The sequence below is a fragment of the Onychostoma macrolepis genome, chromosome 08 (genome assembly GCF_012432095.1).
Source record: "Onychostoma macrolepis isolate SWU-2019 chromosome 08, ASM1243209v1, whole genome shotgun sequence".
In the NCBI taxonomy this organism is placed as follows: Eukaryota; Metazoa; Chordata; class Actinopteri; order Cypriniformes; family Cyprinidae; genus Onychostoma; species Onychostoma macrolepis.
Window position 1 is genome coordinate 19,730,651 of NC_081162.1, and position 25,554 is coordinate 19,756,204.

General features: G+C 35.6%; 1 protein-coding gene across 5 annotated transcripts in view; it reads left to right on the plus strand.

The window, feature by feature from the left end:
- The window catches only part of prkcz (protein kinase C, zeta), a 126,390-nt gene that overhangs the window by 91,394 nt on the left and 9,442 nt on the right, over positions 1–25,554 (plus strand). For all 5 annotated transcript variants that reach the window (XM_058784613.1, XM_058784617.1, XM_058784616.1 and 2 more), the window contains 7 exons: positions 9–95; positions 4,163–4,298; positions 4,401–4,488; positions 4,735–4,854; positions 7,363–7,442; positions 12,382–12,471; positions 22,479–22,594. In XM_058784613.1, coding sequence (XP_058640596.1) covers positions 9–95; positions 4,163–4,298; positions 4,401–4,488; positions 4,735–4,854; positions 7,363–7,442; positions 12,382–12,471; positions 22,479–22,594 — 717 coding nt within the window. The remainder of the gene's footprint in view (positions 1–8; positions 96–4,162; positions 4,299–4,400; positions 4,489–4,734; positions 4,855–7,362; positions 7,443–12,381; positions 12,472–22,478; positions 22,595–25,554) is intronic.

Below are 25,554 nucleotides of genomic sequence, written 5' to 3' on the forward strand. Positions count from 1 at the left end.
CCATTCAGGCTGTTTCTAGTGATCGAGTATGTGAATGGAGGAGATCTCATGTTCCATATGCAGAGGCAGCGGAAGCTTCCAGAGGAACATGCCAGGTGCGTGCAAATAAAAAAAACTTTACATAATTATTTATTTGATAGTTTCAGTATGGTAGGTCATTTAAATTAGGCATCTTTTTATGTGAGATATTGATGGGTGATTGAATGGATGGAATGTGTGGATGAAGGAGAAAGGAGCAAAGTGATCAGAAGTAGTAGTTTTACTTAAATTCTCAACTGGAGGGTTTCTAGCTCACCAAAAAATGGGTCATAGTTCGGACAGCAGGGGGAAAACAATCATAAATGCACATAATAAAATGCAACTCACTATATAACCTAATAGTAAATAGTTCTGATGGCAAAATAAATGGACACTGCTGTTCAAATATTTGGGGTCGGTGAAATGTTTCACTTTTTAAAACAGGTTTATCTGGGCAAAATACAATAAAAACAAGAGCATTGTGAAATATGAATCGCATCCAAATAAAAGTTTGTGTTTACATAGATTATGTGTGTATTATGTATATTTATATGTATATATAAATCCACACTAATACATGTGTATATTTATGAAATATTTATATGTATACATATATTAATTTTCACATATGATTTATATTATATATAAATATATATTACATATATTTATTAAATATGTACATGTATGTGTGTTTATTTATATATACATATAAATATACACCGTACACGCACACATATTATGTAAACACAAACTTTTATTTTTGATGTGATTAATCAATTTGACAGCACTAACTGTTTTCTATTTTAATATATTACAATTTTTTATTTATTCCAGTGATGCAAAGCTGAATTTTCAGCATCATTACTCCAGTCTTAGTGTCACACGATCCTTCAGAAATCATTGTAATATGCTGATTTGCTGTTCAAGAAACATTTCTTATTATTATCAGTGTTGAAAACAGTTGTTACCTTTATGAAAACAGTGGTTTGTTTTGTTCAGAGTTCTTTGATGAACAGAAAGTTCAAAAGAACAGCATTTATTTAAAATAGAAATCTTTTGTAACATTATAATGTTATAATTTAATCAATTTAATGTGTCCTTGCTGAATAAAAAAAATTATTTCTTTAAAAAAAAAAGAAGAAAAAAAAAAGAATTTGTTTCGTACGATTTTTCATGTTTTCGTAAAATCTATTTATATATTTATTTTTACATAAATCATAAATTAGTGTTGCTACTTGCTACTAGTGAGCGCAAGTTTTAAGCCACATTTATGGTGCCAGGCTCGTGGCATGTGCTCTGGCACCTTCACAGATGCCAGTCTTCAAAAAAACATGACTCATCTGGGTAGTTTTATTAACTTAAAATCGTCCATCATAATGTTTGAACCAAACCCACACCTTTATTTGAATGCAGATCTCATACACATCTGTTAGGCTATATTACTCTGTCTGTGAGGCAGGATGGTCTGTTAGATGATGACTCCTCCTCACTGAATCCTGTTACAGCGACTGATAATGCCCCCGTTCACACGTCTGATAAACTGAGATCAAACACGGGCTAATTAGGTGAGTCAAGCACACCCCGACCAGCCCCATCAATATGCGTCCTGCACACCACACATATGCAAATACACATGCTAATTATGGCTAATGAGCCTAAATATTCATGAGTTGCTCCTAAAGGTCTCATGAGCCCTTGCTGCGTGCCGACATGAAGCGAACACTGCGGAGTGCCAGACGTGAAACCTGATCGGAAATGTCACCGTTCATTTTTCCTTCTTTGAACACCTTCTTTCTTTTTATCTTTGTTTTTTCTAACTTTAGAAAGGCAAATGCTGACAGTTGGAAGCACAGCTCCCTCTTGGGGAAATCTGGAAAAATTGTTTATATACATATTTATCTAATGTCCTGTGTTGATTTGACACATATATTGATTTTCAGCATATTGACAATTGCTTGGTTTCCTTGATTGCAGCATTGTGCTGAGTAGCCCACTGTGAAATCTCATTGGTCCACAATTCCACTCCTCTTAACTGAACACTAAACTTAAAAAGTTCTGATTGGGTCTGTTTGTATCACGCCATTTCACTGTTTTTGTTAGTGTACAATGCTAATTTCATCTAATTGCTTGTAACTGGACACTCGTCACATCGCTAATGGTTAGGACAGATTATTATACAGTACCTCAATAGTTAAATGCTTTATTTTGATTGGTTGCCCCGCAAAAAAATCACTTAAGAGCTACATTATCTTTCTCAACAAGGAGCTAGTAACATCATTGTTTCTAAAGGAATTAAAGCCACAGCTTCACTGTTAATAGAGAAACGCGGCAAAATAGTGGTAATTCATACATGCATACACAGCCTATCTCTCTCCTCTCTTTCTCTCTCTCTCTCTCTCTCTTTCTCTCTCTCTCTCTCTCTCTCTCTCTCTCATAAATGAACACTTGATAAATTACACTTTTCTGATAATAGAGTATTGAAGTGGAGATCACTAAACTGCAAGCTAACCGGTGTTTTCAGAAAGCAAGCGCGTTTATCCACAGTGGAGAGAGCGCGTATCAAACATAAAAATAAAGTTTATGATAAATGCTTTATATTTTGTTGAAATATAGTTTTTAAAATAAAAAGTATTACATCGAATTGTGTAATTGGCCAGCGAAGAAAGTCCATGGCTGCTGGGGCACATGCCAGAGACAGACCGTGGCATCTACAGTGGCATCTCCAGATGCCAGTGTTGTGCCAAATTCTGACCCCCGCCAGATTACTACCCCCCTAGTATTGGTAGGTTTAGGGTTAGGTGCGGGGGAGGGGTTAGGATTATGCATAGGTGTGTCTGCATGCAGCGAGTTCATATGTATGTGCGTGTGGTGTTGTAGGTGTATATGCATGGATCGAGTTTATACGTATAAGCGAGTGTCTATAGGTGTATGTATATGCAAGTTATTCACAAGTGTATATGCATTTCATTACTAACATAAGATGTATTGGTATGGATTTCATATTAGTGTGCACATGTATTTCATATATATATATATTGAACATCCAATAGTATACATGTATATGTGAGTAATATATAGGTGTATATGCACGTGTTTTATGTATGTATTGACAAGCGAAGTTTACTACACACTTAAAAGTGTGTACTTTTTCTTCACCAAACGAGTACATACTTTAAGGGCGTAGTATAAGTAGGCACATTGGGACATAATGGCAATATAAAAAATGCCTACATGTCATAATGGATAGTCATTGCGTGTATCAGAATTAGCGTACCTATTTGCTCTCGCATGAGCAGATCCGTTTCCTCTCTGGAGATGCGTTCAGTCTTTGCGCCTTACAATTCCGCCGTTTAAATAGCGAATCCGCCAAACTCGCTCTTAAAGGGAATGGGAGATGAGACTTTGAGGTTTATTGCACGTTATGCCCAAAAACACACCCATTATTCATTAAGAGAATAGGGATAACCCTTTTAGACCATGCGCCGGGTGTGCTGACCGTTTTTCCCGTCGTTAAACTAGCAAAAGTGGATTCGGACACGCCCTAAGTGCACCTGCGCCATGCGCTTTAGACCATGCGCTTAGATCATTAAAATAGGGCCCATGGTGTCAAAATGTAGATAACAATTTTTTTTTTTCTGCATGGACACGTTAAATTAATCAAAAGTGATTAAATTTATAATTAAATTTATAATTTTATAAATTATTTCTATTTTTAATAAATGTTTGTACATTTTAAACATTATCCAGCACAACTGTTTTAACATTGAAAATAATACAAAATATTTTTTGAGCACCAAATCGGTTGATTTTGAAGGATCGTGTGACCCTGAAGACTGGAGTAATGGCTGCTGAAAATTCATTTACCATCACAGAAATAAATTGAAATATATTAACATAGAACAGCTGTTTTAAATGATAATAATCTTTCACAATATAACAATGTTTTGCTGTATTTTTCATCAAATAAATAGAGCTTCGGTGAGACTTATTTCATAAAACTTATAAAATCTTACTGACCCTAAATGTTTGAATGGTAGCATATTTGTGTTAAATGTGTAATTCATCAATTCATCTTCAGTTATTCCTCATCTGTATGTTTGATAATGAATCTTACCAATGACGTCTTTTTTCCTGTTTCCTGCAGATTTTATGCTGCTGAAATTTGCATCGCTCTTAATTTTCTGCATGAGAAAGGCATTATTTACCGGGATTTAAAACTGGACAATGTACTATTGGACCAGGATGGCCATATCAAAATTACAGACTATGGCATGTGCAAGGTAAAACCTATTGCTAATAGAAATAGTGTTAGAAGTATCTCTGATTAAGTAAAAAACATAACACAGGGTAGAACTCATAACAGGTTTTTTAAATTGTTACAGGAGGGAATCAGACCAGGTGACACCACCAGCACATTCTGTGGGACGCCCAACTACATCGCCCCAGAGATCCTGAGGGGAGAGGATTACGGTTGGTGTGACTGCATGAATTCTCGCTATCAGTACTGTATAATCCTGAGTTAAGCAGAGCCCAGTGTAATATAATTATATTTTAGGAATTCAAATTAAAACCAGTAAGACTAAGTCATTAAAGTTACTGAAAGAATAATAAAATATAGATTTTTTTTTGTATTTGTTAAGAACTGTTAAGTCAATCACACTGATAAAGATTGAACACACACACTCACACTTTTTTGGCTATCTCTGTCTCTCTCAGGGTTCAGTGTAGACTGGTGGGCTCTGGGCGTCCTCATGTTTGAAATGATGGCAGGCCGATCTCCATTTGACATCATCACTGACAATCCTGATATGAACACAGAGGAATATCTCTTCCAGGGTGAGTTCTTGTGAATTCGACTGGAACTATGTACTATGTATTTAAGTTCCTAATGAAGTTACTGTCCACTGTGAGTTTTACTCAGTTGCCAAAGCCATTTTTACTTGCATTTGGCACTTGTCAGGTGTTAATTTTGAACATACTCAAATTTTTTTACAGTGATGCAGTCCTTCTGACTGATATATATATTATTTATTTATTTTTTTAACTTGTGATGGCCTATCACTTATCAAAATTGTTATTTTGACAAAATTATGATAATTGTACAAAATTTTGTTAACAGTGTAATTTAATTTAAATTGTTTAATTAAAAATTTTTTTTCATCTCGTCTTCATTGTTGACAAAAAAAACGGTCAAGAATTCTTGCGATTAAAAAAACAAACATAATTTGTTTTGTGTTAATATTTTCTCTTAAATAATCTTCACAAAAAAGATTCACTTTTTAGTTTTATCTCTAATTTGTTGGATAAAAGTTAAAAACATGAATGAAATTTGTTTCTGTCAGTCTTTTGTGCAGTCACACAAGTTTGATTTCATTAATTAAAACATTTATGACTGAACTGAAAGACTTCATGTGTTCTGAACATGATTTCATTAGGATATCTAGTTGAAGGTTAATATTTATCTTTAATTAATTAAAGAATACGGTTTATTTTAAATAATTAGAACATGCCTGCATTATAATTACTTAAAATGAATTAACGTTTCCTTTATGTGAAAATTATTCATGGCATTATGACTATTCAAGGTATTAAAGCAGTGATATTATGACTTGGATATGTGCTCTTATTAGAGCACATTTACAGTATATGCTCTAATATAAATGTTTATATGGTTTATTGCAGAGTTAACACTCTTGACATGTTGTATGAAATACAATTTTATGATCTACACTGGTTATGGTTCAGTAACTTTGCGCACACATTTCTCATAGCAATACATTCATTTTTTTATTTTTTTTTATTTGCATGCAGCATTTATTTAATCAAAAGTACAGTAAATAGTACTATTGTGAAATATCATTACGATTTGAAATAACAGTTTTTTTTGTTAAATGTATTTTTAAAATAATATAATAAATAATAGTATATTGATATATTTTAAAATGCAATCTATTCCTGTGATGACACAGCTGATTTTTTTTAGTGGCCATTACTAATGTCTTCAGTCACGTGATCCTTCAGAAATCATTCTAATATGCTGATTTGATGCTCAAGTATCATTTCTTCTTATTATCAGTGTTAAAATAAAAATTGTGCTGCTTAATATTTTTGTGAAAATTATTTTTTTTAAGGATCTTTTGCTAAATCAAAAAAGAAAGTAATTGTAATTATTTTCCAATTTTTTTGTAACAAATTGTCTTACTGTCACTTTTGATCAATTTAATGCATCTTTGCTGAATAGAAGCATAAATATATTAAAAAAAAAAAACCTTTGAATGTTAGTTAAGTATTCTGTTGTGTGTGTGTGTATATATATATATATATGTATATGTATATACACACACACACACATACATACATATATATATATATATATATATATATATATATATATATATATATATATATATTATTTAATATTCGTGAGCCCTTCTTGGCATTTTTTAGTCATTCCTTTATGAGACATTCTTTCATCCCCCCTTTCCTCACCTCCCGTCCATCTCCAGAGCAGAGACTGTGTGGTCATCTGCTTCCCTGTCTGTTCTCTGGTGCTCCAGCCGAGAGGGCAGCGTGCTCCTGGATCACTCTCATTCATACAGACACACACGACATGAACCTGGATCTCTCTCCACAACCGGAACTCCGTTCCCCCCATCCAAACCTCAGTTCGTCCATATGCTGCAGCGCTGTCCCAGTCCAACCTCCCCCCGGCCCTACACGGCCTCCCCCTGCCGGCGCTCCGCCGCCCACCCAGGAGCAGGGCAGATGCTGCCACCGCCGAGCCAACACTTTAGCCGCTTTCGGGCCGCCGTCCAAACCGCGTCACAGCAGCAGGGCAGAGCCCCAGCAAGCCCTAAATCCCTTTAGCTTTTCATTCGGAAAAGAAAACAAACAGGGGATGTGGCATTCGGAGAGGGGAAAGATAAACGCTCGTCTGCACTCCGTCTTTGAGAGAGATGAAATTTAACAGGCTTTGCTTCTGGACGGTCGCCCAAGATGCGCAACTGTAAAAGAAATCTGAAAATGCAGGGATGAGACGTATTAAAAAGACACGTTTTTTTTACTTTTTGTGGGGTGTTTTAAATCCACTTAACACCGCGACAGAATTTTATGAATTTACAGAAATAAACACGGAGCGGGGAGGAATCTTTTGAGTCTTTGATTGAATATTGATGGGTTTATTCAGGCGTCTGTAGTGCGTGGGTGTACGAGCGAGAGATTTTGTGCGTGTGGGTTAAAGCCTGTCTCTCTCAAACACCGCCGCACAACACGACGGCCATACTCTGCAAGAATGACTCATACGCTTTTATCCTCTGTCTTCCTTTTTTCCCCTTTCTCTTTCAGTCATTTTGGAGAAGCCGATACGGATTCCCAGGTCATTGTCTGTTAAGGCTGCGAGTGTGCTGAAAGGCTTTCTGAACAAGGTGAGAACAGGGTGTACTTGGTACGTGAATGAACGCTGCAGAGTACGATACAACTGTCGTGTTTTTGCAAAATGCAAGAAGACAAGAAAAAGTGGACAAAAACGAAACTGTAAAGAGTTAAAAAGTAAAAAGCTGTTGTATAGACTAGTGTTGCTGTATATCAATAGTAGTTCATGTAGCACACCAAGGTTAAGGGTTTCCCAATACCCTGAATGCTTTAATAAAAGGGTTCTGGAAAAACATGTTAAAACAGTCATACCATCTTCAAGGTCATGCTTCTATTAAAACCGTACTGTAAGACTGTGAATTTCACTTTGTTTGAAAAAAAAAAAAAGTTTTTATGTGCTGAACTCAATGAATTTCTACTACCCACAACCCTGAAATGAAATGCACCAATCAAATAAGTCTCTGTTACCATGGAAACATGATTCACGGTAATCTACACAGCAGTTAGTTTTTGCAGGCTAGAGGCAGGTAAAATTAGCTAATGTCAGCTATGGCGATAGGACTAGTCATTTGATGTTTCAGTGTTGCTATTATTTATTTTAGCTAAATATGTACAGTATATGTTAGGGGTGTAATGGTTCGGTACGTACCTCAGTTTTGACGTCACGGTTCGGTATGGTTTCGGTACAGCAGGGGAAAAATTAAATATAAAATTGCTTTTATATATATATATATATATATATATATATATATATATATATATATATATATATATATATATATATATATATATATAATTTTTTTTTTTTTTATTAAACAGTGGTTTACTGAACAAATTCCTCTTTCTTTAAATAAATTAAATTAAATTATAATTAAAAAAAATTTAGGAATAAAAATCTACCTCAGTTTATGCTATAAACCAGAGGTCGGGAACCTACGGCTCGCCAGATCTCTCACCCTTTACCAACAAATGATCTATTACAAAAATTAGACATCACTAGAGAATCAGCAATTCCTTTGTTGTAGAGCCTACATAAGCTCTACATATACATATAAAATAATAATACATTTTCTGTACCGGCTAAAGTGCGTGTTCAGAGCTGTTCGCGAGAGAAAACCATTGGCGTTTCTATGGTAACGTACAGCTCCTGCTCTCAGATTCGTAGCTTTGTGGTAATAGCGAAAAGAAGATTTTTTGAACAGCAGAAAAAGTGTAAAAGTATGTAAAAAAGTGACAGGACTGAAACATATACTTTTTTATATATATATTTTATACTTTGAAACATTTTGCCGCGCAGCTTTCAGCGGGTGAACTGTTAGCGTTATTAATAAAGGAACGTGAATGAATGAGACAGTAAAGAGTGGGATATTAAAAATGATATTAAAAAGACAGACAGTATTAAAAACTCAAAGCCGCGAAACAGAACTCAATCCGCTTCTGACTGGATGTTTTCTGCGTTACGGTCCGAGTGGAACACGGACCAGCATAGTAGACTTTTTCTTCGGGGGCGTGCCTAAAAACACAGTGTCAAAATGCCTGCACTGGTGTGTATTCACTTTAATACGGTCGACATAAGCACTCACCCAGTCTCTTACACACACACACACACACGCGTGCGCAGAGAGAGAGAGAACTCTGAAGAGAATTCATCCCTCTCATGTTGTAAATCAACCTCACAGTAAAAGCCCTTTTTGACGATTTTTTTGCTTATTTGTGTATTTTAGTTTCCATGGTCCTAATAAAGTCACTATTATTAAAACGTTATTGAAAACACACACACACACACACACACACAAATAAATAAATAAATAAATAAATATATATATATATATATATATATATATATATATATATATAATTTTAAAAATTTTATTACTTTGGTTCGTTTGGAAAAATGCAGTAAAGGGGTGGTTTACTGCGATTTCACTTTTTTCATTTTAAATAGTGTGTAATGTTGCTGTTGGTGCATGAACAGTATCTGCAAAGTTGAGGCGCTGAAAGTTCAACGAAGCGGAGATATCGCCTTTAAAAGTCAGGAAGTTTAATGCCTACAAAACGACTCCTATGGGACTACAACGAGATACTTCCCGGGTTGCATACGTAAAAAACCCATCAAACCCCTCCCTCCGGAACATGCAAAAAAGGGGGCAAGGCCATGTTCTGCGGCTTTGTCGAAGAGGAAGAGTTATAGTGGAGAGTTGTAGCCATGCCGTCGAAACGGTGTTATTTTCACCCAGCTGTCAGGTCTTCTGTGTTCGGGCTTCCTACGGACGCTGTAGTTCGTCAACAATGGTTAAAATTTATGTTTGATTATGTTCCTGACAATTACAATAATTTAGCTCTCTGTGCTGCGCATTTTACGGAAGACAGCTTCCAGAATCTACACGAGTTCAATGCCGGATTCACACAGAAACTATTACTAAAACATGGAGCAGTTACAACTTTAAAACCAGAGGCAGCAGTTGTTGGGCCACAACCTGTAAGTAAGATTTCATAATTTTAAATGTATTTGCATGCATAATTTCAGACGTAATGTTTTAGTTTTATCAAGGACGTAAACAAATGCCAACGCTGGCTTTAGCCAGTTAGTTAAATGCTATTTCGTGTGTCTTTGACAAGCGCGTACAAACATTTTGGACCCGAATTTGTAATTATGTACTAATTTTGTAAATGTATTTTACATGTATACTTTATGACGTAATTTTTCGATTTGATCAAGAATGTAAACACAAGCCAACGCTGTTTGGTTATAGTGGCCAGTTAGTTCGATGCTATTTTGTGTGTATAAGACAAACGTGTACAAACTTCAAAAATTGATATGTAATCACAACAGCAAACTTCCATTCAGAAACGCTTGTAAGAGCCGTGCTTGCGGAAGATCTGCTTGACTCTCTTCATTACCGCTTTCTGGGTCTGATTCTGGGTCAAACTGATACGGCAATATTGACACCATTATTTACATTTGACCAGAGCACATGCAGCGGTCGCCCGTGAAGGTAATGGGCGTGAAGTTTCCGGACAATGTGCAGTACGCAGTTTAGCCAATCACAACACACCGGCCCAACTAACCAATCTGAGCCCATCGCCTGTTTCTGAGGGAGTGGTTTCAGAGAATCAGGAAGTCAGCCGGTCGTTCAAATGACAGAGGAGAAAGCGGCTTACAATAAAGGTGAAATATATGAAAAATAAGGCGTTTTTTAACAAACGAAACACAAAGACATGTTATATTGCACCCCATAAACACAATCAAGCAAAGAAAAAAAGCAGTAAACCACCCCTTTAACCAAAAAAGAAAAAAAAGGCTCTAAAAAAAGGTTCCCGACCCCTGCTCTAAACTATAGGGAACTATTTTACATTACTATAAGCTTGCAATTAACAACAGAGCTCAAACTTAAATTCAATTACTATTTATTTTTTAAATATAATAATCAACCTTCAACTAAAAAAAAAGTATGCAAACATGCAAGTTGCATATAATGCAGTTTTTAAACTGCTAAATTATACAATTTCTATTTGTTGTTGAAATATATTCATTTACAGATTTATTTGAGCATACATTAATTAAGACATCACTAACAGGTTAAGTAAAATATAATAAGTATATAGTCTAATATTTCGCAAAATGATCTTCTCTAGACTTCATTTCTCTTGCGAACTAACGAGCTGCAAACACTGATGACTTGCCTGAGGTAAGTGAAATGCTATGTGATTTGTTTTGATGTCTTTCTGCGGTTGAAACACTGATTGAGTTATTACATGAGGCATGAGATGTTCATTCATGTTTATTTCACGTTAAGGAATGAGGAAGGAATGATCTCGCTCGCGCTCCGTGCTGCAGTTTGAACTGAGGTGTTTATACAGCGATCTGTCACACTATCAAAGAGCGCCAAAACGGCATTTATTGTTTGAATTTCCTGGAAAAAATGTACATAATTTGAAAGATGATACTTTGTTTCTTATCAAAAGTAACACAAAACTGCAAGTTTCCAATGAAATTCCACTTGTGCATTGGTTAAAACAATGCTGTATTTGTTCGGCACACATGCGCACTGAACCGTACCGTTACACCCCTCTATTTTATATTTAAAAATTCTATTTTAATTTTGTATATGTATGTGTGTATATATACTATTGTTATTGGATAATTATATATTAAAATATACATTAAAATATATTTTAATGTATTATTATCCAATAACATTCCTTTATAATAACAACTGTAAAAGAGTTGTATTTTGTTGCATAACAAGTTTTATAACAGTAGTTGTATTTTGTTGTAAGCAAACCCAGACTGTTTCAATTACAACATGCATTATTCTTTACGTAATGCGTAGTTTATTCTTTGTCCTCTGAAACCTTGATCACCGTTGCGCTCCATTACACAAACAAGATGGATGAGAAACAAATATGCTCTGAGGGAGGAAAAAACGTCATAATTTATGAATATTGCACACTGAGGTTTATAAATGAAGGTCTTAACTCTCCATAAATGTGCACACAGTTTGCCTCTGATTGAACAAATATATGTGCTATAATAAGGAGGGTCATCATCCTCCAGATGAAACCGATCTCTTGAGTCTGTGCATGCTTATTTTCGTGTGCCCCTTTGTGTGTCGGCTTGATTAAATCTGTGAATAATGAAGTGTTTTCCTTTAATCGTCGAGACAAATTGCATTTATTGAAGCTCTGGGGTTCCTCAAACTCAACAGCAGCCTATAATCAGTGTTATCAGCCCTCTTAGCCACTGCCTGATTCATTGGGATTAAATGAGTGTAGATCAGCTCAGCCAGTCATTTCCAGACCCCTGAACCCTCATCTAACGTTTCAGGGCACAAGATAACGTCAGCAACATATGTTAGAGTGAATGTGTTAAACTCCATTCTCCTGAAATAGAGAGTACATGAATTGAATAAGTTCCATATTTTCAAAATTCTCTACACCAGATCTGGCTTTTGTTAGGTGTGTTATTAATAGAGTGTGTGTTCTGTTTAGGACCCAAAAGAGAGGCTGGGATGCCAAGTTCAGACCGGATTCACAGACATCAAGTCTCATACATTCTTCAGAAGCATAGACTGGGACCAGGTAGGCAAACGTGGCTTTTTGTCACTTTTTAATATATGGAAACCATAAAAGCTCTATAACACAGCCCCGCATCTTGAAAAAAAAAATTGTAATTTGCAAAAAAGACCTAATATCATTTAACTGATGATGCTGAGTTTAAAAATAGCAATAAAATCTTTCCATTACGTACATTTTTTTCACAAAAAAAATAAGAATGTTTTTCAAATGATACGTGTGTGTGTATATGTGTGTGTGTGTATATATATATATATGTGTGTGTGTATTTATATATGTAGATGTGTATATATATGTATATGTATATGTATATGTATATGTATAAGTGTGTATCAGTTTTAATGCACTTGTTAAAATAACAAAAGCGGTCAAATGCCAAAAGCTTAGGTTTTAATGACAAAAGCAAGTATTCAAAATATCATTGAACTTAAAATCTGCACAGGTGTGGAAATCAGGATCAGACATAAAATAATGTCTTCAGAGTCATACATGTGAAAATCTGCTGCGAACTGAACAAATAGTTGTAGTCTGGCTTGAAGGAGATAGGATTCATGTTTCTGTGGCAGTTTTTCTGGTGATTACAGTATAATACAAAAACTTGTTACCTTATAAATGGTTCTCAGAAGCAGTTGTTTGGCTGGATCTGATATTTTAACTTTTTTTCTTCCTTAAAATTAGTGTCATCAAATCTTTTTACAGCATGAAAGTTTGAAGTGGTGTGTTTTTTTTCTTAAAAATAAAAGTTGCTATTAAGGAGATTGAAGATGATCTGGTTTAAAGTATTGACTCAAACCCAGGGATTAAGAACAGGAGTTTCTACTCTGAACAGGAGTAGAAAATACTACTTTTTTAGAATATTTAAGCCAGGATTACAGCAGCTCTTTCAAAGTTGTTTATGAAGTACACTTTGGGAAGAGAGGATGTAGTGTGTGGCCATTGATAGTTGGGCGTTATCCTCTGTACCAACAGCAGAAATGAAAGAGAATACCAAATGAGATTCAGCCTTTGCTGAAGCGGCACAAGGTTTAAGGGGGATGTTAATTGGTCTGGTATAAATGATGCACACAATGCTGAAACATGAAAGTCAGTGAGAGAGCATACAATATTCAGGAGCTGCAGAAAGCGGTGTGTGTGAGTGTGTAATGAGTGTTAGTACGTGTAAGAGAACTTTGGATGCAATGCGGAGAGGTAGAGATAGACAGATAGGTAGACAGAGAAATAAAGAGTGAACAATGAAAAGGAGGGAATAAGTTTAGTTAATAGACTCTTGGTCATGCTGTAATATAGTCTCACACAGAATCTGCACCTGTTGAATTCCGAAGAGAATTTTGAAGATTTCCATAGAATTTACACTCCTGTCATTCATAGAATTATATTCTTTAAACATTTAGTTAAAAATAGAATTATTTAGGTAAATTGGGTAATTATGTACAATTAGAATTTGAAGCTTCTTTTCAAGCATATTACAATTTTTTGTCAACATGATATTAAAATTTATCCCGTTTCTTAATGCGTGTGCATGTTATTCCAAAGAGAAAAAATGCTTGCCTTTTGTAATATTTCTACATTTTTAATGGATAAAATCAAGTTCTGCCTACATTTTTTCTCATAAATGTCAAGTTGTGGTTACAATATTACAAGTTACAAGTTATTTTAGTTCCTTTCCTTCACAAACCCCAGTTTGAGAAACCTTGATATTAATTTGGGAAACCTTGATAGTAATAATTGAGTTAGGCTAAAAGTAATCAAAAAGTAGTCTGATTATATTACATAAAATGTGTAATGTAATGGATTGAAATGGAAATGAGCTATATCTATTTTCTAAATGCAGACTATTGATGAACGATTCAATGATTCTTCCATGTATATGCTTAATTTTTTTTTTTTTTTTTTTTTTTTACCGTATAATTTTTACCTTTCTGAATTTTTTTTTTCTTTTCTATAATTCATTTTATTCAGACATGCATCGCAATATAGAAGAAAAGATATATCACTACCTGTGTTACATTGTGATATTTGACATCTGTCTTATCTTCAAAATCAGCACAGAGTGTGAAAACAGCATGCAGATTCAAAACAGCAGAGACGGCAAATTAGCCTTTTTTCCACAATATCATCTCATACTTGACTCAGAGGCTCTGTACTTGTACTGTACATCTTCACATAACTGAGTCCTCAGCCAGGCATTCAGCTGCGATCTGTTGCGTTTTATTAGCTGTAATTGCGGTTAGCGTTGGCTGGTCGTGTCCATTGTGTATTTCCCGATGAGCATTCAGAAGGTCTGCATCGTGGAAAAGAAATTATACGCTCTAGAGTTCTGTCACTAACGCACCATGCTTCAGATGCTGGGATTTTCCGCCACTTTACTAGTGCAATGGATGAGTGTGGACACACAGACTCACGCACACACACAAACGTAGCCACTGTTCTATATGTGGAATCAACTCCCTGAGCTCCTCTAATGAACGGGGTTGCGCTACACTTGTTGTTAATTACTCATGAATGAATGAAGGCTTTGATTTAATGCTCAACTGAAAACACGTAACCTGTCTAAATTATTACCACGTCTACCCTGATATACATGTTTCAAGTGGATATTTTCGCTGCAGTTCTTCTGTAAAAGTTTCTTTGCAGCATGATATCTCTTTCAGCTTGACCTCTTCAGTAGAAGCTATAATTGCCATTTCAGAAATATTTATTTTGATGATTGATTGTACACGTGTGTGTCTGGCATCTGCCTGTGATGAGTGATCATTTGTCTTTCAGCTTTACCAGATGTCAAAGAAGTTTCTTTAACATGCTAACATGCACATATTTCTTAAAATATACTATTAAAACACACACACACACACACACACACACACACACACACACACACACAGTTTGTCCTCTAGCAATGTTCTGCAGTGGATGTACATGTATCATAGGAAAATTGTCCATTTTTCTGAACCTACAAATTTCAAGTTATGTATTTACCTTCTGTGGTGGAAATCACATTTTTGTATTTTAATAAATTTGTATTTAAATATTGTAATGCTAAGAATAATTTTAATAGCTAGCATTTTATGTATCCTACATTCTATGATATTTTTTACATTTTGTTCAGTTAATTTTACAAAATCACAGCATGACTGGATATGACAAGCAATAAAATATTCTATATCTTTAATTTTTCTTTATCATGTCATATTTCATATCAAATATGCTTAACTAACACTGTTATTCTTAGTAACCAAGGACAGTTGACAGCAGTAATTACAATCCTTTTTGTGTAAAAAATTATATTTTTACAGATTCACAATCACAATATTTATTAAAATTTGTTTTATTAAAGTTCAACCATTATTATTGCTAATTTTATTAAACAATTTCGATATATAGTTTATTTAAATTTGTTAATTATTAATAAAATTTGAATTTATTTATTTTAATGTTATTGTTAATTTATTTATTTTAATGTTATTAGAAAATAGTAATGCATATTTTTATGGATTTTCATGTTTTAGGATTAAAAGATTGTTGCTTTATATTAATATAATATTAATAATATATTAATTAAATAAATATAAAACTGTACTTTTTTTTTATAAAACTTTTTTTTTTGTACTTTTGTTTTTGTTTTTTTAAAAACAAAAAAAGCTGTTTATTTTAAGCTACTTTTCAAAGAATGAAGGAAATTTTCCAAGACTGTTTTAATGTGACCTTCGTAAAATAAAAAGCAGAGAAAAAGTTCAAATCTTTCAGTTTCGATAAAAATAAGGTGACATGAAAATGCCGGTCTTTGAAGGATCACCTATAGCTAAATATTTTATGAAGCATGTTGTGTCTGTTTTGAAAATGTTACGGCAGAGAGGAAAAAGGTGGAAATAGGAAAAACAGAAAAAGTCACGGAGTGATTAGTGCAATGAGAGAAGCTTCAGTGTTCCTTAAGGGACTGTGATTTAGACAGTGAGAGACAGAGGGGGTGAAAGAGTGGGAGAGCGAGGCCGATTTTGACAGTGTGAGGCAGATTGCAAAAGATAGAGTGAGAAAGGCTTGAATGAGGAGAGGGAAATGATTTTAGACAGCGAGAGACAAAGTGGGAGAGAGTGAGAAAAGAAGAGAGAGAGAGACGAATGAGAAGAGGGAGGTGGACTGAGACGGTGAGAGACAAAGTGATAGAGAGCGAGCTGAATGAGAAAGCAGGGGGTAGACTGAGAGACAGAATGGTACGGCTGGTGTAAAAGCTTCTCTCCGCTCAGACAGATCCTCTTCACACCGTCTGCAGTGTGGGCCCTGGAGGGGAGACGCAGCACAACTCTCACTCTCAGTGAAGGCAGCTTGTAAAGACAGATTTAGCAGGGGAGCCTGCACAGGAAGTAAACATCTGAGATCAGTCCTGAGACCCAAGAGGCTAAAGATCCTCAAGTGGGGAGAAATTGGTAACAATGTTCTCTCTCATTTTTCTTCTGATTTTGAATTTGGCAACAAAAAAACAGTAAATGGTGTCCAAAAGCTTGAGACCACTTTGAAAGTGTGTGATTTAAAACTTGGGTCCCACTTTATATTAGGTGGCCTTAACTACTATGTACTTACATTTAAATTAATAATTTGATACAATGCACTTATTGTGTACGTACATGTTTTTACATTGTGCTTATATTTTTAAAAATACATATATGTAGTTACATGTGTAATTAATTTCTGCAATTAAATTCATAATTACACTGTTGACCCATCCCTTACACCTTAACCCACCCTTAAACCTACCCACACCAACCTGTCCCTAACCTTACCCGTATCCCACCTCTATAGCAGCAAAAGTGTTTTGCAATTGTACTTACATTGTACTTATTTTTTGATGTACGTACATAGTAGTTAAGGCTTGAAATGCTTTAAATGAAACACTGATACAATGAATAAAAAATATTTACTATTATTAATTGTTGTTCTAATATAATATAATAATAGCTAATTTTTAACTCAGACTTTTGGACCCCACTAGTCTCAGCCTCAGACATCACAACCACAGACCGCTGGCTGAACGTCTGATGCATATGGCACACAAAAGTGGAAACACTTCAGGAGTTTCAAAGTCGTCATCGGATTAGTTGACTTCCGGGAGACGTGTGTCGCGTTCTTTAACGTTCAACCTGGAAACAAAGATGCAGTGACGCCAAACCCCCTCACGAAAGAAGAAAGCGGTCATGTTTACAACTGTGACGACGAGCACTTATCGGGATCAACAAAACACTGTATTTTCAAAAGTGTTTGAAATATTTAAAGTTCGCGGCTTAGAATCTTTAAAATATGTCCGAGAGTTTTACACACTGGTCTGTTATTGTATCATTTCCACGCCCCGAAATGTGACGCTGAACGAAATGAACTGTGATTGGTTGTTTGACATGTCGGTCAAGCGGCCTCATGGGTGGGCCTTGGCCTATGAAAGATGCCATGGATTCCAGACCTTCAGTCAAGCTACGCGAGAATAGGAACCCACTAGCTTTGTTACTTGCAAAAAATACACATTACATTTGAATGTTTTTTGTAACCTGATGTTGTAGTTACAACATCTGCCAGTCTAGCTAACAATCTGAAGGAATGAGCACTTGATAAAACTACACTCAGACATCACAAGTCAAGTTTCAGACCTGACCTGGAGTCAGTCTCACTCCTCACAAATAGAAATCAGAGGGTCCTCAGCTCACGTCCACATGCACAATAAGAGGACAATTAGCTTGTGTCTTAATCAAGTGGAATAAAAGAAAATACAAAAGACGTCACAGGCTATTTGAGATCGTGTGAGAGCATGATGAATGCATTAACATGCTTTACGCCTCACAGTCTCTGGATCAGTGTGTGTGTAACAGAGCAATTGTGATTATATAAACAGAATTACTGCATCTTCTTTGTGGATCCTCACACAGAATCATCATAAAATATACATATACATATACATATATATATATATATATACTTCCTTACTGTCTTTAAAAACACTAATAATATTGTAACACTTAAAAATCTTTAAATCGACACACAAAATCTTTTTTTTTTCAGAATTCACATTATAATTAATAAATTCAGTGTAATGCATAAAGCCATAAATTATGGATAAATTCACTTGTAGCGTTTAAAACAAATGATTTTTAATATATTTAGATAAAATGTATAGATTTATACAGTGTTTTGTGTTAGTGTGTTTGTGTGTGTGTGTGTACGTTTATGTAAATATAAGTAACATATTGAATTAAGCATGTAAATTTTAAGTACAAAAACTGAAATGGTATTGTCTTGTAAAACATACTCCAGTAATCTTTTTATTTACAACTTTGAAAAAAATGTAGAGTGTAGCTAATCCTATTGTTTGTGGATTTCCTGTTTTTCTTATCCACAGCTGCAGTTAAATCAATGTCTTTTCTAATGTTTATGGAAAGACGCAACTGTAAATCAGAGTCATTGTTTGGTCTTAAAAGATTAAGTCTTAAAAGCATTTTATTCAAATTGGCTCAATTAAATGAATCATTGTAATTCAAACCTTGGTTTGCTTTTTTAAAGTGGTGAATAGAAAGAAACAAGCTTTTCTCTTTTATTCTAGAACACAGTCAGAACAGCCGTGACATGCTGTCATGGGGATCAGACAATGAATGTGCAAGCCAGTGGGATTTTGATTTCAGCCAGCTTTGCCACTGCTGTTGTATGAATGTATTAATAATAATTATCCATTCCGGTGACAGCAGATGTCTGTGTTTGTGTGAGAGAAGGCTAGTTTGAACACTGTTTTTCTTTTGCTCTCTACTGGAACATACTTGAGGAAAAAATGGTAAAAAGATGTTATTTATTAAAGATGTCTTTCACATGACCACAGATGGTCTTAAAGTGATAGGCCACCCAAAAAATAAATTCTGCCAATATATAGTCAACCTCATGTCATTCCAAACATTGTTTTTTTTTTTGTCTTCTGCTGACACAGAAGTATTTATGAATGAATGAATGAATGAATGATTTTTGTATGGTTAAAACCTTTTTCAAAATATTTTATTTTGTGTTCTACAGGAAAAAAACAAAAAACAACTCGGATCACAGATACACAAATACAGATCTGGAAAAACATGGTGATAGAATTAAAATTTTTAGGTGATCTATACCTTTAAGTGGCATTGGTCCTGCATTTGTATGACTGGTATTAATATCTGCATCTGTTGACCTCATCCAGAGTCAGGACAGATTAGCATTTACATTACAAATCCAATATGGTCACATGCATTTCCAATGTGCATTTACTGTGATTAATCGCTATCCGTCCGTGATGCAATCACCAATAACACATTAAAGGCAGGTGTAAAGGGAGCCATAGCATCCCACTGCAATCAGCACCGTGTCATCCTAGCAGATTACTAGTGAGTTTACGATCATTTAGTCACTGAGAGGATGATGCCGGACCCCGACAGAGAGACTGAGAGAGCGGTGGGAAGCGAGAACTAGCGAAGGAGCTGTGTGGGAATAATCCACTCCCACACATCAGCGTGAAGAGTCTCTGTGCATCTGGATGGGTGTGCGTGTGTAATTGGTTTTCTGCTACAGAGACGAACGTTAGCATGTTCCGCCAGGCAGGTTGCAGCCAACTGCGTCATGCCTGACTCTCTGGAGTCAATGGCCTCGGGAATAAAAAACACGCACACATTGCGGCTGGGCACCAATTAACATCTCTTTTTCCCCAGTGCGCCATCTTTAACTCTCTGTTATGTCTGTCTCCGCTTTTGTTTTGCCATTACTCTGCATACGCAAAGGCAGAGCTTTTTGCTCTTGGGAAAGAGTAGGATGACGTACACTACCGTTCAGATGTTTGGGGTCGCTCACCAAGGCTGCTGTTATTTGATCAAAAATACAGTAAAAATAGTAATATTTTTAAATATTATTATGATTTAAAATAACTGTTATCTATTTTAATATGTTTAAAAATGTCATTTTATTCCTGTGATGGCAAAGCTGAATTTTCAGCAGCCATTACACCATTTTTCAGGGTCACATGATCCTTTAGAAATCATTCTGATTGGGTGCTCAATAAACATTTCTTATTGTTGTTGATGCTGAAATCACTTGTGTTGCTTAATATTTAGTATTTTTGTAAACCATACTACATTTTTTGCAGGATATTTGATTAATAGAAAAGTCAAAAGAAAAGAAATTTATTTGAAAGTTAAATCCTTTGTAAGAGTTTTTACTGTCAATTTCGACCAATTTAATTCATCTGTGATGAATAAAAGTAAAAAAAAAAAAAAAACGAATCTGACTGACACCAAAGTTTTGAAGTGTAGTGCATACAGTACATCAAAAAGACCTAGCAGGCTCTTTTGACTTTAACCACATTTAAGCATCTACCTAGCAACGGCCTAGTAACTGCATAGAAACGCATAAAAAAAACACCCAGAACATTTTGCCAACCACATATCAGCGAGATTTGCACAATAACCACTCAGAGTTTCTTTAATAAATGTAAAAGCCTTTTGACAGACCAACACAAGAGACATTAAGCTGGACTCATGAATTAGACTAAATAGAGTGAGATAGTAGTGAAAGGAGAGAAGAGAGGCCATCTGTTCCAGTTTGTGCAGATCGGCGTGGAGTGAAACACAGCAGGATCATGTCCTCAAAACACACAGAGAATGTTAGAGAGGCAAAAAGAGTCCAAACGTGAAAACAAACCTTATCTGACCTGTAGTGTTGACGTCCACAAAATGTGTCCATTCTGACAAGTGCTTAAGATCAAACCTCTACAATACAAAAAATAGCACGTCTCTTTCTTTCTTCTTTCTACCCTCCATTACTTCTCTCCTTGTCCCTCTCTCCTTTATTACCTTTTATTAAAAACACTTTGAAGTACTTCAAGACTCAAATAAACTAAAGTGTCCCTCACACAAAGGCCATTTCGGTTCATTTCAGTCTTTTTAATGCAGTGATTAATGGAATACTATTCATTAGTGGCCTTGAGCGAAAATCAAAAATGCCTTGCTTTCTTTTGGTCTTTTTTTTTTTTTTTGTGGTTTTATTTGAAAGCGGATGTCACGCTGAGTCAATCATTCATGAAATCTTATAAACATTAGTATATATGATATATGAAATGTATGTTATTACATATGAATTTCCTACCTAAATGTTAGCAAAATGATGCTTCCTTCCACGAGAGAGTTGAACGAAATGTTGATTTATAAATTGCATTTCTTCTATTGCATTCCATACCAAAAGTACCAATAAAAACTTATCATTCTAATTTACTATGTGCTTGTTTATCCAGGATGTTGCAGTGGTCACCAAAACTAAATTTGAAAGGAGTCATGCATAGAGTCCATTATAGGGTACCATGTGGTTAGCTTAGCAACATGATAACAATAGAATCTGTTGGAATCAATTGTAATTTTAATCACCTGCACTGCCTATGTAGATTGGCTACAATCAGTCACTTCTGTGGTTTTAGTTTAGGTAGAAAGCTGTCTTAAAAGGCCTATATAGGGCTCAGTTAAAAGGATTTATTTCTTTTGGCTCAATCATGCCAGTAGTTCAGATTTTTAGTTGCCCTAGATGGCAACATTTTTCTTTCCTTAGCTTTTCAACATTCTGGCAACACTATTTCTATTCACTCATAAAAAGAAAGGTTCCAAAAGGAGGTTTTCACAGTGATGCCATAGAAGAACCATTTTTGGTTCCCCCCAGAAGCTTTCAGTGAACATTTTTTTCTTAGTGTGAAGAACATTTTGAAAAGTCTAAAGAACATTTCTCCACTTTGAAGAACGTTTTGTGGAATGGAAAGGTTCCATGGATGTTAAAAGTTTTTCACGGAACCATAGATGCCAGAATCGTTGCTTTTAAGAATGTTGTTGGAACTCTATACAGTGTAGCCAGCGAGGTTTTGGAAACAAGAGCTTAAAAAAAACATAGAAGTTAATCATGTAGGCTTTTCTGATCAGGGGTCTTGATATTGTAATGTTGGAATGGATTGTGTTCTAATCAGTCATTTTCTCACTTTTCTCCTCTAGCTGGAACAGAAGCAGGTGACGCCACCATTCAAACCACAGATCACAGACGACTACGGTTTAGACAACTTTGACACGCAGTTCACCAACGAACCCGTGCAGCTAACACCAGACGACGAGTAAGTATTGAAAAATGTTATGATTGGCCGAAAGGCATTTCATTACCACAGATGATCAGTAAAGATCTCTGACAGAAGAATCACTCCACCTGTTTTCCAATGACCTGCTCAGTTGCTAAAAAGCGCTAATACGACTGGACTCGTGGTGTTTGGTGTCCAGATTTGAATTATGAAAAGACAAACTGGCATCTCCTTGCACACCGTAACATCTTCCAAATGTTTAAATGAAAATTAAAGTCAGTCGTCACTTCTGCGGAATTCATCTCGAGAGCGATTATGTAATAATTTAACGACTTCAAAGTTACATGACTGCACCAGCAGAAGATTTAGGCGTTTAATAACGGGGGTTTCCACTCAGCTTGATTCTGCTGGTCAGGATGGTGAGGTTTATGTCTAAGATTCCCCTTCAGAAGTGAGAGCGAGATGAAGTGAAATGGTTTACCCATCTGGAGGCTATCGTCAAGAGGTGGTGATGTCATATGGAAACATCCCCTCTGGAGTTTCTGATTGCTTTACAGTATGAGGTGCACCGAAAAGGGCCACATTGAAAGGGAGGACAAAGAACAGCTCTTAAATGGCGAAAACCTGATGCCGAGAGGCATTAAAAACCAGAGATTCGTGTGGAAACTGGCTTTAATCAGTGTGAAGTGAGTTTCTAGGGGGGCTTTTATGCATTCAAGCCTTTTCTTTGCGCGCTCATTCATAAACTCGGTCCTTTTGAATACTGCAGTGATTAACACAAGTGCTAAAATAAGAGAAGGCTAGTCAACTCAATGCAAAAAATGTGCATTTATTTGATGGTGGAGGATTGTAGGTTGACTCATGGCATGTCTGAATACATTTGGGTGAGTAGTTGAGGTCTCGCCCCATTTCTCTCAAGAGATTCTTCAGACATTCCAGTCATTCTGCGTGGAGAACAATCACGCCGGGCTTTGAGACGTATTGTTCTGTAGAGGTGCATTTCTCTGGAGAGGGACTCCAGTCTTCACAATGACTTTTATATCCTGGCTGAATTTGTTATTCTGATTTGATCCATAGAGACAGGCAGTCCTTAAGCTTCTAAAAAGGATTCCTGTTTTCAATTTACATTAAATGGAGCTCCAAAAATGCAGCTCCAAAAGAGGACGAAATCTTTGATTAACAATGTGATTTGGTACCGTGACTGAAATGCATTCCGTTATCGACAAAATCTGAGAGCTGTGCATTTAAAACGTACAATTCTAACCAGGGTTAGAAGAATTAGCTTCCTTTCAGTTGAATTGGATTGGATCTGTCTATCATTCTAGATAATTTGTTCCATCCATCATCTATCTGTCTGTCTGTCTTAGGCTTGGGCGGTATCCAGATTTTGATACCGTCAAACCTCCTCCCTATTTTACTTCGGTATACGGTATTACCGTGAATAATAAAAAATTATGACGTAAGGCTCAGACAGTGTCACCAAACTGTTGGCTTGTGCCTAAACCGTTCAGAAACTGAATACCAAACACTAATACTGAAACAATAACAAAATAACATGCACAACAATATTAACAACTTTTATTAGCAACAAATAGCAGTTTAGAAAAAGTGCAAATACAACAGTCAAACAGAATTAAATTAACATAAACATCCAGAACAGTTTTTGTGCAGAGACGCGCACACAAATCAATTAAATTAAATCACACCGCCTGAACAACTTTTAATAACAAAGAGCAGCTTATAAAAAAAGTGCAAATAGACCCACAACAGTCAACCAGAGTTGAATTAACATAAACATCCATATTATAAAAAGTATTGCAAAGCGGCTGTCGGTGGACCTAGATGTTGTTGGTCCTGCATCGGGAGGCGTTGAAACTGTTGCACTGAGTGAACTCGGGTCCATCCTTGCAGCAGTGAGTGGATGGTGGTTTCGTATATGCGACCTTAGGTTCGAGGTATTTCCATCTTTCGCGGTCACCTTTTTGTTGCACAATTTGCAAATTGCCTCGTCCGTATTTACCGCCTCTCCCTTCTCGTTCGGTCGAAACCCGAAATACTGCCAAACTGCAGAAGTTGTGTTCTTTTTCGAGACCAGGTCACTTGGTGCGCGACTCGCCATCTTTCCCCCTCTCTCTCTTTCTCCTCCACGCTGTCACGTGATGACAACCAAGCATACGCATTTTTAGGCATTAAATAAATTATATTTAATATTTAATCCTCGTCTCCTATATAAGTGCATTGTTTTTTATGACGGTATAACGGTATTGAAACTGATACCGTTGCTATTTTTAGATCCCGCGGTATACCATATTACCGTATTACCACCCAAGCCTAGTCTGTCTGTCTGTCTGTCTCTCTATCTATTTGTCTATCTGTCTGTCTGTCTATCTATCGTTTTATCATTCTAACGTTCTATCGTTTTATCTTTAGTTCGATCTGTCTGTCTATCTGTCTGTCTATCGTTCTATCATTCTAAGGTTCTATCATTTTATCTTTAGTTCTATCTATCCTATCTATCTGTCTGTCATTCTATCATTCTTACATTCTATCGTTTTATCTTTACTTTCATCTGTCTGTCTGTCTATCTATCTATCAATCTGTATCTTTCTGTCTGTCATTCTATGATGCTATCTCTTTCTATGATTCTATCTTTCTATATCCATCTATCTATCCATCCATCTATCGTTCTATCCATCGTTCTTTCGTTCCATCCTTGTTCTATCATTCTATCTACTGTTTCATTCATTCATTCATTCATTCATTCATTCATTCATTCATTCATTCATTCATTCATTCATTCATTCATTCATTCATTCATTCATTCATTCATCCATCTGAATTTCAATACATTTTAATTCTACTTCCTTAAAAGCTAATTCTTGATGCAATTCTGCATTCTGTTTACTACCTCAATTCAAATTTAATTCGAATTCAGGAATTCAGGCATTCTCAGTTTAATTCCGAATGGAGTGCATCCCAAGTGCTTACGAATGAGGTCA